The 18,489-nt window shown below is 43.8% G+C and overlaps 1 protein-coding gene across 2 annotated transcripts in view; it reads left to right on the top strand.

Moving 5' to 3' along the window:
• LOC144781516 (zinc finger FYVE domain-containing protein 1-like) overlaps positions 1-17,115 on the top strand; it is a 120,735-nt gene extending 103,620 nt beyond the window's left edge. The window contains exons 10-11 of one of the 2 annotated variants that reach the window (XM_078660407.1): positions 8,550-8,651; positions 11,896-17,115. In XM_078660407.1, the coding sequence (XP_078516533.1) occupies positions 8,550-8,651; positions 11,896-12,128 (335 nt within the window). In that variant the 3' untranslated portion in view covers positions 12,129-17,115. Of the gene's footprint in view, positions 1-8,546; positions 8,652-11,895 lie in introns of both variants that reach the window. The other variant, XM_078660406.1, reaches the window with a different exon arrangement.
• Positions 17,116-18,489: the final 1,374 nt, after the last annotated feature.

Genomic DNA, 18,489 nt, shown 5'->3' with positions numbered 1-18,489 from the left:
GCGCGATGCTCATCACCTGTTGTGACTAGGGTGGGGACTTCAACTGTAAATGTGTGTGGGAACGGGCCCAAAGGGGAGTTCCGAGAATGTCTTTTCCGTACATCAAAGCTTTAACATGTATGTGTAATCTACAATAAAGTCATAAATGTGTGTATAAGAGGCCAGGCCTCAGGAATACAGTTAGAGCACCTCAGAACGATACCTTCTGTCCGTTTCGTTGTGTTCTCCTCCGGAGAGAATAAAAACCCTTGTTTCCTGCTTTCCAGTCTCCAGCGCCTGCCTCTTCATTGATTTAAATAACTAGAGGGTCACAGAGGCAATACTGCCGGGCAAATATCGATTGTCCCTGACCCGATTGAACTTTTTACAATTGGCGTCCCAAGCGTGGGGCCCATCAGCGACTCGTGGATCCAGTGGGAGAGGTCCCGACGACAGAGTGAACGACTGCAACGATCGGGAGAGCTCTTGCCCAATAGACCCTCGTCTGGCAGCCGATCATCCGAACTTCACTAGTTCCGAACAGACCTCTCTCGAGTGATCTACGGTCCTGACTGGGAACCATCAGGAGTGCCGTGAGAAATACGAGAAAAAGAGGACGATCGGGCGCTGGATTCGGAAGACAAGAAACTGTCCATGCGGTCCGGGTAAGGTCGTGTTACCACGACAAGTTGCGAAAAATTTGCTTGATTGTTTGTTTGTTCAAAAATACTAGTATTGCTCTGTTTATTTTTATTTGGAGATTCACTGTCTGCAAACGGAGAAACAACAGGCTCTCTCTCTCTTTGCAAACAGTGGAGGATAGGTAGGGTAGCAGCCGTGCTTATTTTTTTCTCCCCCACTCAATAATTGCTTGAAACTGAACTGTTGTTCGCAAACTATTGTTTCCTGGAGATTCCCTGTCTGCAAGCAGGGAAGAGACCACCCTTTTTGCAGATAGTGAAAAGGGTAGGTAACGCAGATCTTTGCGGACCTACTCATTCTCCCCATTGTTATTTATTGGTCGTTTGGTTTTATATTTTTTTTTGATCCATGAGGTATTCACTGCCTGCAAACAACGTTGAATAGAAATATTCTGTACGGTCTTTGCACCTAGTGATAAGATAGGCAGTGCTGACTTTTTAGTCCCTCGTTACGAGCCGTCATGTCTGTCTTCTCCCCACTGATAAATAGCCTGTTTAGTCCGGACCGCGTATTAGAGGTGGACCATATAGCTCCATTAGAAGGCACCCCTAATAAGGACATGTTCATAAACTATGGGTTAGTCACCATAGCCTATAATAAATTATGGCACAGGTATACCGAAGAGAGTCAAGACAAACAGTGGCCACTGGCAGGATCCTTTGACCTTGATAAAATAGAAACGTTAGAAATAGCCCTTCGAAATAATAAGACAACGCCAATTATGCTCGACAGTCTCGGTATGTGGCGCAGAAAGGCTACGAAACGACAGAGAAAAGACGAGGATAAACCAAGTAGGGAAATATACCGACAGGACAACCCCAGGACACCGCTACCCACAACTTATCCCCCGACACTATGCAAAGGACGACCAGACTTAGGGTCAGACCAATGCGCTTTTTGTAGGTATGTCGGACACTGGAAAGCCCAATGCCCGACTCTACTGAGCGTGAGTAAAGACAAAGGGCCGACAAGAACGACAGACCGACAGTACGAGAAAAGGCGCGAGACAAAGAAGAACCCGACTTACATAGACAGACCAGACAGAACCACCACGTTTGATTATGCCCGATGGCACAGATTTCGCCAGGAAAATCTCAGCGGCATGCTCACGTTCTCCTAGGTCGGGCAATGTCAAGACGGGAACCCAGCCTCGTTTAAAATTCACAGACGGAAAGAGATAATTATGACCAATAACTGTTTTTATATTTGTCTTGGGTCTTTGTATGTCGTACTTGTACTGTCCCCCGTCTGAGTTTGTGTGTATGTAATGTGCAAATCTGCGTCATCCCTCTACACGTGTTTCCGTGTTACTCGACCTCTGTTAGCAGAAACTTAGCATAAAAGCAACCTGGAAAGAAAGAAATGGTGAAACAAAATCCGTAGACCATTAATGAACTTGAACTTTTAATTTAACACAACAAACAAGGAATAATAACGATAAACTGTAGAAAATGAAAGTCAAACAGAACATTCGCCCCCCCCCCCATTCTGGAACCTTCCAAAGTAGGGCAGGGTTACGGCTACGCCCAACCAACGGCAACCCATATAAGGCGAGCCCGGCCGCCAACTCTTGGTCAGGAAATCTTAACGTATGGGGGAGCCGGAGGAGAGGCAGGAGCCCGCAGCCTGGGCATTTGCAGGTAGTCCCGCCACATGTCTCCTTGGCCGGCCGCAACGGGCCTGGAAAGACTAAGGTAGTCCCGCCACATGTCCAGAGGAGAACGAGGCACCTCTTCCTTTTCTCTTCCGTCACAGCCGCAGCAGTCCTGGACGGCGGGATGTCCTGCACGTACCTCCACAACAATTTGTCCAAGTTGGGCTGGGAGGGAGAGGCGACGCGGACGAGCCTCTCCCACCTCCACCGGTAGGAGGTTTCCCAGCCCCCAGCCCGACGCCGAACACCCCCAGTCAGGCGATGGTGCCAATACTTCCACAGCACCGAACGTACAATGGTGGCACCCCAGTACTTGCGCAGCACCGAACGTACAATGGTGGCACCCCAGTACTTGCGCAGCACCGAACGTACAATGGTGGCACTTGGGGAACACCGGATGTGGAGAGGCCTTCATGCGGGGCGATGAAAAGGAGCGGCATGGAGTACACCGGGAGAAGGAGACGAGGCGAACGAGTCTCCCTTGCCCCCAGGTGGGGGCATCACAGCCGCACCCCAGCCGAACGTCCCGCTTTCACAAAACAGGGACCTCTTCCTTTCACTCCGAAGGGTCTCTTCCACTCTTGCAAACTCGACGAGAGTGGCCCCGGTAGGGCCTCAAAATGGCGTCTGGGTCCGCTGGAAGGTGGGCCCCGGCCACTAGAGTAACTTTGACCAGCAATATAACTCGAACATTTGCCCTCTGGAGCACGAGCCCCCATCTCCGACAGCATCTCCGCAGCCTTGAAGATCCTACAAGGGTCCCCGGCGGAACCTTCGGCCTTTGCAGGTTTCCGGTAAGGGACGGCTGCCTTGATCGCCAACGAAACAAACATGACATTGCCACACCTTCTGTTAGCGTGAATTCTAGAACTGCCGAAAAGGACTCTGGTCCAAACTGCCAGTAATGGAAACATTTCCCCCTGATGCTGCTTCCGGACTGAGCCGGCCCCGCCCAAAATGGCGCTGGTATCAATCGGAACTTACGAACACCTCGTGGTGTTCCTTCGCACTAATATAAACTTGATGTTCTGAGATTTTATATGATCCTTTGTACACTTGGCTAGAAAAGACAAGGAGAACTTACTCGACGAACAGTATGAAAAGATCCCCGTTACAAATGTTGATTACGAATGTACAATGTATTATATTTTTATAACTGATGTAAACCCCATTTACGACGCACACGTACGGTATGCATATAGGAAATCTGATTACAACTGTTATGATTATGCTTCTAAATTATGAAAATATTTGCCCCCGAACCCCCAGCCAATTAATAGACGTTTTAGTCTCTTACAAATGAATGAGTAAAACTTTCCGATGTTTTTATTGCTGCAAACGACACCCCCCCACTGTACGCACTTTAGCCATTGCCACGACCGGCCAAATACGACCGCACCCTCATAATCCATATGCTGAAATGATTTTGCAAAATAAAGTCTTTGAAACTATGGACGGGTATTGCATGCTTTATTTTAAAAAAATATGGGATGGGTGGGAAAGTTCTTTTCTGTGCACCCTACTCTGCTCTCTCTTTAAGGTTAAAAGAAGATGGTTGCCCAGCCCTGGAGGACGGATCGGATCGACAACACGACACTCCGCCTTCAAGGTACGCGTCTGACTCATGAACTCTCGCGTAGAGGAAGACCTTGACTTCCAAGGATGGGTAAAACGAATGGTGTAAATGAGGGAATGTAAAAGGAGGGTGAAATGAAATAATGTAAATATTATAAAGTACAACGTTCCAAAGTAGCAGGGACCCAAGAACCAAAGAACCTTAGAACGCCACAGCGTTGAAAGAGGTTTAAGGACCCCGATAGTGAGATACATCCTTTGACTAGATACCTCGCACTAGGCACCTCTGGTTTCCTTTTTATGTTTCCCCGCACACGCCCTACATGAACACACTACCCCCCCCCCCGACTCCAGAAACCATATCCACGGGGACCCTGCCCCAAGGAGGAAAGACGAGTAAGAGGTAAGTAAAGGACTTATGAATCCATGTATTTGAATGCGCGCGAATGCTGTCTCCCCCACCCCCCCCTTTTTTCCTCCTTCTGCAGGTTACATCAGAGATTACAGCCGAGGTGTGGCGAAGATCTGAAGCCTTGCCACGTCTAATACACGAAGCGGACTAGCGCCGCAAGGTGGTGTCTAAGCACGCCTGCAGACTACTCACGTACCGAACAAACCCGAAAAATTAGCACAACCTGATAAAAAGTGATCACCCTTAAACCAGACCGGACGAATGAACCCATGTCACGTATGATGCGAAACTATGAGGGAATGTGTGTATGTGTGACTGAGGCGTTGGCCCAACTGGTCGAAGGACCGAGAATGCGAGAAAGTGCGACAACATGGTACCTCCTTTCTTCTTTCCTTTTTCTCAAGGCACGTCCCCTCTACCCTGTCTAATGCTCAAACTGCATGATTACAAGATTCTAACGCAGACTCGTGAATGCCCTTTACTGTGTAATGCACTAAATAGCCTTTCTTGAATACACTGCCACCCTCTCTGTTGCACGTGTACTATTTAGCCTGCCGTTGCACTCTCTCTCTCTCTCTCTCCCTCTATTTTTGCACTCCCACTCTTCCGAGTGGTTAGCCCCGAAATTGGCAGACTGCCACCCCTAGCACCCCACCTAATTGGCTTCAAATACCGTCAGTATTTGCACAAAAACTTGTCTTTAATACAATCACCCTGAGACCGCGTCATTACCTCTCCTTTTCCACTAGAAGTCAATGAACCCAGGTTGGGCCGTAAGGGAAAGGACAGGTAAAACGACAGAGGTTCCCTGATCTGACCCGAAAATAAGGGAACTACATGTCAACGGCTCCTATAGTATAAGACAAGGACCTCAGAATACGTGACCCTCCCCTCCCCGAATTGTCGCAATACCCAAACCGGAAAAATGACCACCCCCGTTACCTCCCCTGTATATGTCCCTGGTTGTTTCCCATAAAACCCCTGTCCTTCCTAATTAAGTAATCGGGCTGTAAAAGGTTACGTAGGACCCAGAATGATGTTTTACAAGGTTAACAGACTAGTTCAAGGTAAAGAAATCATCGAAATGAACCCCGCAGTAGTTGCAAAACAGGATGCACCGATAGAAAGGAAATGTTTAGCCATGTTCGTCTCTCAGCAAAATACCTGTGTAGTACCATGTTGACGACTCACTGCACCCTTTTGTAAATGTAAAACTCTAGAGAACGGCATATCTTCGCCAGATTTGTCTCACAAGGGTGGGTTACCATCAGATGAACTGCCATGCCTGTAATAAATAATTATGAAGGAAAGTCATAGTAAATCCAACAGAACCCGTCACCGGTCATTCATATGCCAGTTGTGAACACTAAAATAACGGGCATTTTTCATTCTTTGCCTGGAGCTGGGAGAGAAATAGACTTTTTGATTATCTTCATCTGCAAATTTTCTAAAGACTGTCTTTTCAAACTTGTTTAAGGGTACCGCTGTTGGAGGAGAAAAGGACCGGATGTGGGAGCACGAGGCCCGACTGCAGACTAAGGAACACCTGCGACATTAGCCAAGGCAAGACCACGACTGAAAAGAGCTGCAGGACGAGGCACTGTTTTCGACAACATGAGAAGAAAGGGCCGACCTGATGCCCCTGCTCGATGTCCAATGTCTGTCGACAAGTCCCCGCTCTCTGAATTCGGTCACACGCCCGCCTATTTGAAGTCTCTCGTTCCCCTAGTTTGTTCCTAATTTGGCCTTGCTCCATCCCCCTTTCCCTCTGACCTACCCTATGGACTGTTTTGTACGCTCTTCTTCCATCCGAACTTTCTGACAATCACCTCAAAGGACACAGGGCGAAAAGGACCTTTCCGACCAGGAACGCGAGGAAAGGGTCGTGCCCTGCAACGCAGAACTTAGAACAGAGCTGGACTTGTAGCTCCACCGCCGGTGCTCAACAGCGCCAACGAAAGACCACAAAGAACAATGAGAACTCGTAAAACTTCGAACATTTGACATCCTCAATCACCGTTTTTTTATGCCTCATTTCTCTCCCAGCCGCCATTGTATTGATCCTGCTCCAATCCGAATCTGAAATATGTATTAACCTGCCAGTTCACGTTATGAAATGTACTTGCTGCTCGCCGTTTTTGTATTACATTCCTATGACTTTCCTGCTGAACAAGTTTATCAAAGTTTATCAAATAGGCCCGCCTCCTGAAAACTAGAAAAGTTAAAATGTATCGTTTACAACTCTTTTTATCTAGGGTTCCTACCATTTTCCTTCTCATGCCCACCACAATAGAACCGAGTAGAAAATGAACCAGCAAGATGTCTTGAATATGTTAAAGGGAGGACTGTTGAAAATTAGTACGTTTTGGTGAACATTATCTGCGCCATCTTGCCTCTTCCCCTGATGCCACACTTTTGTCGTGCGCGCCCGCCATTTTCTAAGATGCCCCGATCAGAACGAACCCTTTTGCATGCCGCTGGCCCCTGACATAGCCCTTCGCCTTCACTAAGCCTGCACGCTATCCACCCCCTGCTTGCACCTGCCTTGAGTCATAAACCCCTCTTCGGCGCTGCTCTGCCCCAGGCCCTCATCCTGTTCCCAGCGCGACACCTCCCTGCTTTCCTTTCATGATCTCCGGCCCTTAGATGCAAAACCCTTTTTCCCCGTGTGCCCGTTTTGTCCTCCCCGTTCCCAAGCCGACACCCAGCTCTGCCGATACCATCCTTGCCCCTCCTCGTACAATAGAAAGCTTCCCCCATCAAAGAATCCCCGGGTTGATCAAAGCCCCCACCCCATGAGATCCGATCAAACCCCCCACATTCCGTGAATCGGCGGATTATCCAGCTGCGCGATGCTCATCACCTGTTGTGACTAGGGTGGGGACTTCAACTGTAAATGTGTGTGGGAACGGGCCCAAAGGGGAGTTCCGAGAATGTCTTTTCCGTACATCAAAGCTTTAACATGTATGTGTAATCTACAATAAAGTCATAAATGTGTGTATAAGAGGCCAGGCCTCGAATACAGTTAGAGCACCTCAGAACGATACCTTCTGTCCGTTTCGTTGTGTTCTCCTCCGGAGAGAATAAAAACCCTTGTTTCCTGCTTTCCAGTCTCCAGCGCCTGCCTCTTCATTGATTTAAATAACTAGAGGGTCACAGAGGCAATACTGCCGGGCAAATATCGATTGTCCCTGACCCGATTGAACTTTTTACAGTCTTGCATCATTGAACATCCATGTTTATTTAAATGTTCTGGACCTGGTCACTTCAGGGTCATGTGTTGTCTATATCAAATGTGCTCTGGGAGTGGAGAGCCATAGAAGGGCCATCATGTAAGCGGATCGAAAATAGGGTCCGTTCGTTGAATTGAAAGTGTATGCAGCACAACTCTGCTGGTTGTTAACACAAAACATGTTTGAGTTGGAATGGGTCACTTGGAACCTTGCCACTGTTGACAAAGGTGGGAATGCCTTGCTGAGACTGTTGTGTGAGGCTCCAGCTTGCTGTTCTACTGGTGGTTCTGGTCGCAAGGCAGTGCCCTGAGGAGCGCTGGGGCCATTTTAGTTTCTAATGACGTATGCAGTTTTTTCTTTGCTGGATCCTGCTGTGGTTGAGGTCACTCCATATTCATTAATGGTTCGTAGAATCGTCTGAATCGCTTCTAAAGAGAGGTCAAATGTCAGGCTATGTCTCCTGATCAATTGCTGTTTTTTAACATAATGATTGGTGTTTACAAGTATAAGAACAGGCAGGAAGAAACTTCCAGCATTGCACGAAAAAAAACTAGAAGACATTTTTTATATTCATTTTTAATAGGGTTGGTCTGTTGTACGTAATGTCATCTTGCTTATATATAAGGTAACAAAAATGCTTATAACACTTTTTTAATATGACTTTTCAACATGCTGCACAGCAGCCGCAATGCTCTACAGAGTCTACAGCATAGCTTGACAAAGCCAATTGCTCTGGCTAAACACCTATCGGATCCCAAAGGCGAGACCTATTGGCTATGCCAATGCTTGTTTTTTTTCTTTCTGTTATTTACAGGTTTCATCCAAAAATAGTATTTTTTTCTATAATGTACCTATTTAAGTAGTTTGGGTATTGCAATGTTCAAAGAAAACGTTATCAATTTTATTCTAGACACTTTCAACTGAGTAAAATTTAGAAGTGTGGATATTTTCAGAAGTGCCAAAGTTTCTTATTTCATTCTTTTGTTTGTAGCAGAGTCACCCTCAGAAGAAGGTGTGGATTTGCTTGCTCGCAAAGTGACAGAAGTAGCACAAGGCACTTTGGACGTAGTGTCTTCGGCCGTAGAGTACCCTCTTGGTGAGCAAAATATTGTGTACAAGATTCACTGCTTTTGCGAATGAGATTCACTTTTGCCCACCTCTATTTTATTTTGGTATACCTGATTTATCATCTGCGATTAGGAATAAGGAAATATGCCGTAATGCTGTGAGCTATCACACTACAGCACAAATATGCGCACAAAATATTTCTTTAGCCACCAAAGTAGGAAAAACAATATCTACCTAGTTCTACATTTTGCAGTTCGCCACTTAAAAGACAAGCATCATAAATACAACTTTCCTTACATTGTAACTAAGATTTCAACAGTTTTTGCCCTTAACCCACTGTGGGTGGCTAACTCCTGCTGCACCTGGCCAAAGGCCAAATGCCATGGGACTTCGCTACAGGGCCTGGCATCTGCCTAGGCCCTGGCACAACCCACCTCATTTGTCAAATCCTCTCTTAAACTTGGCCAAAGGGCGTGCACAATGAGACTTGGCTGCAGAGACCCAACTGTCATGGGTGGTCAGAAACTCGCATCCAGTGCTGGATTTGTAAATCTTGAGACTCCAGGAGGGTCCACATGATCTAGGCATTGTCAACTATTATTTGAATTCCACATAAGGCCTTTCAGGGCCTCCTAGCTGGACCTGGTGGTCAGAGTAGGCTCTTTTTCCCTTATAACCTTTTTTGGTCTAAGTCACGTCTAAGACAATGTATATGCTATCTTTTGCAACATAAATCATTATCTTACAGTGGGCTTAGAGCCCGCCTTTTGTTTTCTATTGATTGCTTCCTTACGATTCTCATTTGCTTGTTTCTTATTTGTTAGATGTGCAGGATTTCCTTCCTTTTCCTGTATTTGAAGCTAGGAAGCATTACAATTTCCTTCCACTGCTCACTTATTCAAGCGCTACTTTTTTCTTTTTGTGTATACATTCTACAAGAGTAAACATATTTTTCCGCCGCCGCCCTTGTGTGCTTCTCTTCCCCCTTTGCCGTGTTTCGTTGTACCTCTCTAACCCGTGTGCTTCTTTCCCATCCCAGCATTGCCTTCTATCCCGTGTGCTGTCTATCCTCCAGCTCCACGTCACTCTAGATGGTTCCTCCACCAGCGCTTATGTGTTGCTTTTCCCACCTTGGGCCTGTGCTGCTTCTCCCGATCTACACCCCGTGTTGCTTCCCCCTACTCAATTTAAACCCCCCCACCGTGCCTCTGTGTTGCTTTCTCCCCTATCCTGTGTTGTTTCTGCACACCCTTATGTTGTTTCAACCGCTTCCCCTTTGTTGCTTAGTCCCTTGTGGCTTCCCCCACCAGTTTTAAAAAAACAAAACCGCATTTGCACATTTTTTTTTCTTCTTTTAGTTACCAATCCTACAGGGATCGGTAAGTAAAAAGAAAAAACAGACTCATATTTTTGTAGACGTGCAATGACGCTATGGGCTGCATCAAAAGCTTTTCTTTTCCCTAAAACCATTGAAAAAGTCAGTAGGTCCCAAATGTGAGACCCGTTGACTTTGCCAATGCTTGTTATTTTTGCCAGTATGGTTCTTAGTGTACCTTGTTGGGCAATGCCGAATGCAACAAAAATGTATCTGTGTTGGCTCGCCAATCAGATCGAGGTGGATTTGCTAATCTGCCATAGACGATGATCGAAAAAGATTCCTCCTCCATTGGTTTGCCTTTATTCATTTTTTAATTAATGTGTGATTCCTTTGTGACTTTTGTGTATCGACAAACGCTCAGTGAATTAATGTGATAGCTAATTCTGTCTTTGAACCCTTTCAGGGCCAAACAGAAAAAGTGTAAGCATTCATTTCTCAAACTACTGAACGGATTTATACCAAACCAAACAAAGGCATATCCTGGCATAATGTTCTACATTCATGCTAAGTTTGGTGTTATTCATTTTAGCCACTTTTCTGTATTGGAGAATAAAGGAACCTATTAGAGTTAAAGTTGGATTTTTGGGGGGATTTTTTTACTGTCACTCCTCACCCCCTTTTTTCTGCCCATATTGACGGATCTGCATGAAACTTGCTTTGCCAAACCCAAATAGGCTGAACTTGTTTTATTGAATAGTTTCATGCAGTCATTGAACAGTGCCCCAAGAGCTTAAGAAAACAAAAAATGCCTTTTCTTTGGCAAGTCAGAGTTAATCATACCTAAACAGGTGCTATCACTGCCTGTATCAAATATATGTATATACATAAATAAAAATAAATGTAAAGTTAGGAACTATCCTCCCAAGATGATCACTTCTGTGGTAGACCTAGAGTGGTTTTTCCCCAAGTTTACCTTTTCATCTGACAGTTAGATTGCTCATACCTTGAGTGACACAACTTGTAATCTTGTACTTGAGGCAAGGAAGCTATTGAGTGAGGTTCTATTTCACATTAATCACCAATTCCAGATACTTTATTTGATGAGCCCTCTCTACATAAAGGTGGGCGTCCCATTGCACAAGTGCACTTTTGGGATATCCAACCAGACCCGGGTCTGGTTTTACTACCTTACGTAGAAACATTTCTTTACTCATCTGTGTTATTCATTCCCACCTTTGCCTTACTCACAATGATCCCCTTGATGGGACCTGGGTGTGAAAATACATCCTCACTGCTTTTATTGCAATTTATTGAAAATAAGATTTGCCTATCCATTTCACTTCTGCAGGAGAGGTAACAGCATCTGTTTAATTTGCTCTGAGTCCTTTATAGAAATGTATTTGAGACGCACATACATGAATCACCAGCACTCGTTTCTAGAACCTTTGTTTAATATCATGCAATAGTCACTGAGACAATAATGGATTAGCTCCATTCCTCCTCCCAGGCAAGAGTGTACATGAGAAGAATGGCCTTTTTCAAAGATATCTGAAGCAGGAATGGAACTTTGGAAGGATCTGGAGAACTACAGAAGAGCAATACTGTCTATATGCAAAGACATGATTTAAATGTTCTAAAAAACATTTGTCCACACCAACTCTAATCAGAAGTACTTCTATAAAATGTTTTCATATAGTTTAGTAACATTTGGATTTGCACTTTCTAAAACTGATCGTGTTCAGTTGCTAGTTCCATGGAGTTTTTTGCTTATGTTTCCTTTATAGTGGTATTTTTTATGTGTATCTTGAGTATACAGGATTGTTTCTGCAAATAATTGAACTATGCCATTCAGTAACACAAACCATTTGGTTTGAAATTATTTTCAGAGCCATATGTTACATTAGTCACAAACCAGTTGCACAATTCATGCGCCCACACTACTTCTCTCTTGTAGGATTTGTCAAGGCGGCTGCCAGACCAAGCTACTGGGTGTCAGATGAACAGATCTCCCAATGCCACCACTGTAAGAAGAGCTTCACGCCCAAGATGTCAAAGCACCACTGTCGGGCCTGTGGCCAGGGCTTCTGCAAAATGTGTTCCCAGGACCGCCGGCCTGTGCCTTCCCGCGGCTGGGACCACCCTGTCCGTGTTTGCATCGACTGCAGCAAGAAAAAGGAAGATCTTTGATGTGTTGCGTGCAGTGCAAATTTGGACAGGGTTAAATTACCAGTGTCCATTTTATACCCAAGTGTCTTTCCTTTTCTGTGGCTGGGAGCCCGGGATCTAGGCACATGTTTATTTGGCGTTCCCACTATGAACGGACCAGTCTAATGCCATTCCCTGGCTGTCTTTCCTTGGTTCCATAAACCGTGTTAATGATCCCTGTGATGCTCCTTACCCTAAGAGCTCTGCAAGCACTTTATGTAGGAGGTTCTTAACCACCCTACCTGATTATGTATTTCTGTGAAGAGACTCCTGATTATCAGCTGTAGAAGAAGCAATAGGATGCAGCAAGCGTGTTGTGGCCCCAAGCCTGGGAAAAGTAACACAAGTTTAAGTAAAATAGAACAATAGGTCTCAAGCATGTTTGGAGATGCCATTTGAATAACTCAGTATCTGCTTGGAATGTGAGTTAATTTTTACATGTGGTTGGCGGCTTTTGCCAATCACGTTTTAACCTTGTAATGAAAGCAGGACAATCGATGGTAGGGGCATCATGCTGAGCATCCCTCTAGTTAGACTTATACAATGTTGTAGGATAAAACAGTCATCATTCTTATCTGAGTTAAAGGGTAGAATTTTAAAAGGGAAAAAACAAAATGTAGTTTGCATTTTACAGAAAAGGCAAATGACAATGGTGCAAATGTCACCTATTGCATGTTTCGATCATCAAAAGAAATAGGATGGTGGCTTTTATAAGTAATCCGCACTCCGACCCACAATTTCTTTAATCAAGTTGCATTACTCCACTGGCTTGTGATGTGATTTCAGGAAAGTCACTATCTGCTCAGTTGGCACCTCTATGAAGTGGAGACTGTTTCCCCGACTATCACATGAAGGGCAAACTTTTGAATTAGGGCACTTGAAATACAGACATTTGTGTTAACAACAATTGACCAGATTGGACTACGCTAGGTGACCAAGATGACTCTTTTTATCTTTTGAATGGCCTCTTACACAGTCTACCACTTCAGGGTTTCAGGGTCTAAACACCCACATTTTGGCTCCATCAGTGTCTGGGTTCAGATACAGGGAGGAGAATATTTTTTACTATAAAACATTCCTTGTAAGGTACCTGGGGTAGACAAACAGTATAGACCAGATTACCTTTTTAAATCAGTTTGTTGATTTCAGGTTATTCAGTTTTCAAGTATAAGCCTATTTTAGTTCACTGTCGTAACTTTTAAAGGAAAATATTCTGAATGACATCTCATGTTTGTACGTAAGGAGCAGTATTTGGTGAACGTATGTCTTACCCTCTATCTGGGAAACTTAGTTCCTGTTGTCTTTGCTAGTTCAGAGCTATGCCAGAAAAGGTTTGCACCTCTTGACTGTTTAACTTTTCTTTTACTAATGGCCTTGAAATAGTTGATGTTATCCTGGTAGAATTTGATGCCAGAAAGAAAAGATGTGACTGCACCACCTTCTAATATTGTTGAGACCCACCTATGGGCTACCTTTCCTTGCAACTGGCCATTACCACCTGTTCCACATTAACAATTGAAAAATGTTTTGTTTTAATTTGTTTTCGACAGTTAAGAAAAACATTGAATGTGTTTAATATAAAGCGATTGTACCCCCATCGGTAGTGATAAAAAGCATTTGCGTTAAAATATGTTAATGAACAACAAATTTGTTAATGTTAACCTTACATATTGTTATATAACAGAATGATTTATGTGTGTGTCAAGATAATGTAATTTTTGTAATTAATTGTTTAAATATGGCCCTAAAATGTTGAATAAGTAGCCACTAATGCTAGTCCTTGATGCTCCCCTCTAACACAGTCGTTTATTTCATGGATTATCCAATCCCATTTCCGACAATTTCCTAAAAGTACCTAGTAGACATTTTCAGCATCCCCTGCACCCTTTTAAACATCCCCGAAATTGCTCATGTACTGAAAAGCACATGAGTGACTTGATGCTTTTAGTGCTACCTGATGTATTTGACATTGAGGGTTTGTTCTAGGTACCTGCACAATTGTCTGATACAGATGGCATCTAGGAAATTGTATGCTACTGTTTGATAGAATTAAGGCAGAAAATCTGTAGCATTCCTTTCTCTTCTGCCTCTCTGTAAGGTCGCTGATATTGTATTCTGATAGAAGCTACAACATAAGTATCCATTCTTTCTTTGTGAATTTGGAGTATGAGGATCCCTGCTAGTGAGTAAACACACCGCTTTCCTGGATGACTGACCATCTCCTCCACAACCTCAGCCATAGTCACACAAATGTGTTTGCCTGCTTTGACTATCCTTAAATGCGAAATAGTCTTTAAGCCAATGCTTCTATCTTTACTTGACTGTCCTGTGGACCTTAAGGGAGATAGACTGAATTACAAATGACGATCCACACCAAATCCTTTTTCTAGGGGCTGTCTCGTTCAGCCACACTTCCCCATAATGGGACCAGTGTCTTTGTTCCTGCACAATCAGAGGGAGAAACCCGCCAATCAGTAGTTGTTAGGGAGTGCTTTATAGGTATTCCCTTCAATTCATCTGGAAATCTCTGCCTTTCCCTCTTCACATTTCCCCCTTCCGTTAAAGAAATAAGTGAATGCATTTCTCACAGTGGCAATATGTGGCATTTGCCACTGAAAGATTTCAGCAAGTGGAACTATTGCTGGTTCTTCCTAGTTCGCGGCTAGGACAGAATCCATCTTTGTGAATCTAAGGTTTCTTAAAAAGTTCAGCAGAAGGGACAGATTTAATCTGATCATCCTTGCACAGATCCCCCAAGTTCTAGAGATGCAAATTTGGCTAGTCTCACCGGATTTCCAAGATGTCTACTTCTACATCCTGATATATGGTAGCCATAGACTTTTCCTTTGCTTTGAGGTTGTGGAGGAGCACGTTATCAATTTGTCATTCGGCCTTTCAGACTCAACTTCGAACCAAGAGTTTTTACTAATACGGTGCTCATGGTTGCAGCACCTCTGCACAGTAGCTATTCCATGTTTCCCCTATTTGAACAGCTTGCGTATATAGTGAGACTGGAGCACAGCGCCATATTTTGTCTTAAAATGTGTCCTTCACCATAATCTGTAGTTTTTAATCCTTTTTGGAAAATCTGCTGTCATCCCTCAGCAGCACCTCGGAAGTTCATCAATCCACTTTCCGAACAAGACGTGAGGAAATATTTTGACCCTTCTCCGAGTAAATTTTAAACATTTTCCAGATAGTGCAGTTGTTCTGACTGAAATTGTCTTCCTTCGCCTATAAGTCTCTTGGATTTGTGCATCATCTTTTGCACAGTGTCAGACTTAGGCTGGAGACCATGCTCACTGTTTTAGCAGGCCTAAGGCAGGGGCCCATCAGATGCTCATTGACTGTCACCGAGCTTGTGGAAAGGGGGCTTATGGGAAGACTACTGAAATTAGAATCCTCTTCAAGCCCATCAACCCACAAATTTCTTCGGAAATTCCAGGGATACTGTTTAGGGTCTACAGCTTCTGTTTATGGTCCCTTTATTTCTATTGTGTTCCAGTTCTTGGCTACGTAACACACTAAATGTCACCAGTCAACAGATTTTGCTTTAGAACAAGACGAGGACACTCAACCCTGAAGTGTCCAGGTGACCTTTGGACTGAGTTTCTAGTATCTTTTTGCAACCCTCCACGTAACTATGCTGGACAAAAAATTCTAGTGCACTTTCAGTCTTCTTTATTCCCTTTTGTAGTAACAGAAGAAGCATTTCATAGGTTAGGGTTTTTTTTTCAAACTCTTCTTTCGTAGTGCTAACACCACCATATATTTAATCACTGAATGATGCTCTTGTGTGTTCACTGGAAAGCTTTGCTTTAACCCGCCCTGTAAATATAGCAGGCACAAAACATTGGCATAAAGGTATGGGCAGAAGGAAAGATTCAGAGATTCTGTGTTCCTAACCAGCAGTACAGTAGGTAGAAATGTGATTTCAGGCCAAGCAATTTTATATCTTTTAAAAGTTGTGTTTTGTTTTGCTGCTTTTATTCTGTACATTTGCATTACTTTCCTTTCTTGTTGCTGCTTTTAGGGAAAAAGAAGACGTGGGGGTCTGATGTACAAAATTTCCGTATGCAAAAAGTGGTCCTAAATTGTTCACCAGTTTTTTGCGAATACATTAGCAGTGTATGAACTGACCTTAGTACAAATAGTTTAGTCCATAAAATACTAAATTGGTTCTGGTCACAGTCCTACCTAGCTTATCCGTATTCATGACGTAGGTCGTGACTTGTGACTCCTGCCAACTGGTTTTCATCACAGTGATGGTCGCTTGCTGGGTACAGCAGACCACCATGTCAGTGATCGCATTTTCATAAAGAAAACATTTCTTTTTAAATGCTGATCAATTTACTGTAAGGAAACTGAACTGCAATTAAAAAGAAAAAAAGTGTACTTTTTTAACCACTGCCTACTCCCCCAACAAAGTTTTGTTTTACAATCACAAAGGGGAAGGAGCTCCAAGACCCTCTTCCCTTTTTCAAATGTGTCACCACCACACCTAGGGAGTCGGTACGTTTTCAATGTTTTTTGACTGAATTACAGTTGCAAAACATTGTTACATCCCTTAATGAATCACTATTTGGATGGGATGCCCTAACCACGACCTGTTCACAATATAGCAGAGTTATGGGTTTCTAAACCCGTTTTGCAACTCGGTAACCTATTACCAAATCACGAAATAGCTTTAGTATGTAACAAATAGGTGTTTGCAGTCGCAAACCCTGTAATTTTACAAATCACAGGCTTTGCAACTGTAAAATTGCTTTGTACATCAGGCCCCTGACCTCATGGAAAAAAGATTGAGTTGTATCCATTATATATAGAGATTATACTATTTCTGTGTTCTCTCCATTGCTGCTTATCCGTGATTATTTCACATTTCAATCTTTGTAAATGTACATATAAAAATACAAGCCCTAAAACAATTGTCATTTTCAATTTCTTTATAAAATTTTCAGTTTTTATATATAGTGTCCGTCTTTGGGAGTATTTTTGCTGAATGTAGTATCATTCTAACATACCTTTGTATGCGGATATGGTAAAATAGTAGGCGGCAGAAGCACAGAGCCATGTCTTTCCCTCTGAAGATAGTGTGTGGCTGGTACTTTGGGAAGCAGAAGATGCGTAGGGTAGAAAGCAGGAGGTGAGGCTGTGGTATTGGGCTTCAGTCAAAAAATGGAGCAACTGTGGAGGGGAACAGGGGGAGGGAGACAAGAGACTGGACTGGGAAGTTTGTCATGGAATACAAGAGGCGCAGAGGTAAGGCTGAAATGAGGTTGGAAAGTAGGTGCATGGCAATATGGGGTGCGCTAATGAAAGGGCACCCATCCATGCAAAGTCATCAAAGAAGCAGTCCTTGAATAAATGAACATGCTCCATTATAATGTGTGTTTTTGCAAGCAAGCCCAGGAATGCATTTTTTATTATACTGAGTTTTATGTAGCACAAACTCAACCCGAAGGTGTCCGAGCGCTTTGCATAGTTGGCAAAGTAGCAGTTACATATATAGTACATACAATTACATGGAGTAAGCAAAAATACATAGTAACAGTATATAATTGATTACAGTATCTATATACACATGGATATAATATATATATTTTTCTCCCACAGGCGGTCTGGGGAGCTCCATCCCTAGTGATTTAACAATAAAAGCACTACATCTACCCAACCTACAAAACATGGCTACCCCAGGATGGTAACTCCTCGATAATCAGTTCTACTACTGAGTGCCCTTCACATCTCTGTACACCCCAAATGTTACGAAAAATGTGCGACCCCGCGTGCCCAAAAAACTTGTGATCCCGAGCACATACCATCAATACCATGCCCCATAAACCTCCTTATTGTTCTTTATAGTCTCTATGCCCCCTTCTGAATTTCCCATATAGCGGTCGAAATGCGCCGTGTAACCCGCTGCATGACCACACGGTGTGATCCTGTAAAACAATCCTGGCAGAGCCAGGGAGAATTAATTCATTAAGTCGAACCTAGGCATGGAGTAGGCACAAATGTTCGAGGCATGTGGGCTGCTGAATTCATATCTATAGCATAGATCGCCTCCTAGTGTTGGGTCCGGATGATTGCACATTGTTGTCCTGGAAGAGTCTTCGAAGTATCACGAGATAGGTGGCTCCTCCCCTGGACTACAGTGCGCATGGGCATCGACTCCATCCTCAGATTGTTTTTTTCCGCCATTGGGTTCGGATGTAATTTCGTTATCTCCAGTTCGGAATCAACATAAACTTTTTCGAGGCCCGAAGGCCTTTTTCAAACCGTCGGTATTGTTTGCGTTCGGTGCCCGGTTCTGTTCCGAGTGTCTCTTCGGTGATCGAGGCCC

This window comes from Lissotriton helveticus, chromosome 9, assembly GCF_964261635.1.
Source record: "Lissotriton helveticus chromosome 9, aLisHel1.1, whole genome shotgun sequence".
Classification (NCBI taxonomy): domain Eukaryota; kingdom Metazoa; phylum Chordata; class Amphibia; order Caudata; family Salamandridae; genus Lissotriton; species Lissotriton helveticus.
The sequence above is the reverse complement of the archived record's forward strand: the minus strand, read 5'-3'. Positions and strand labels throughout refer to the sequence as shown.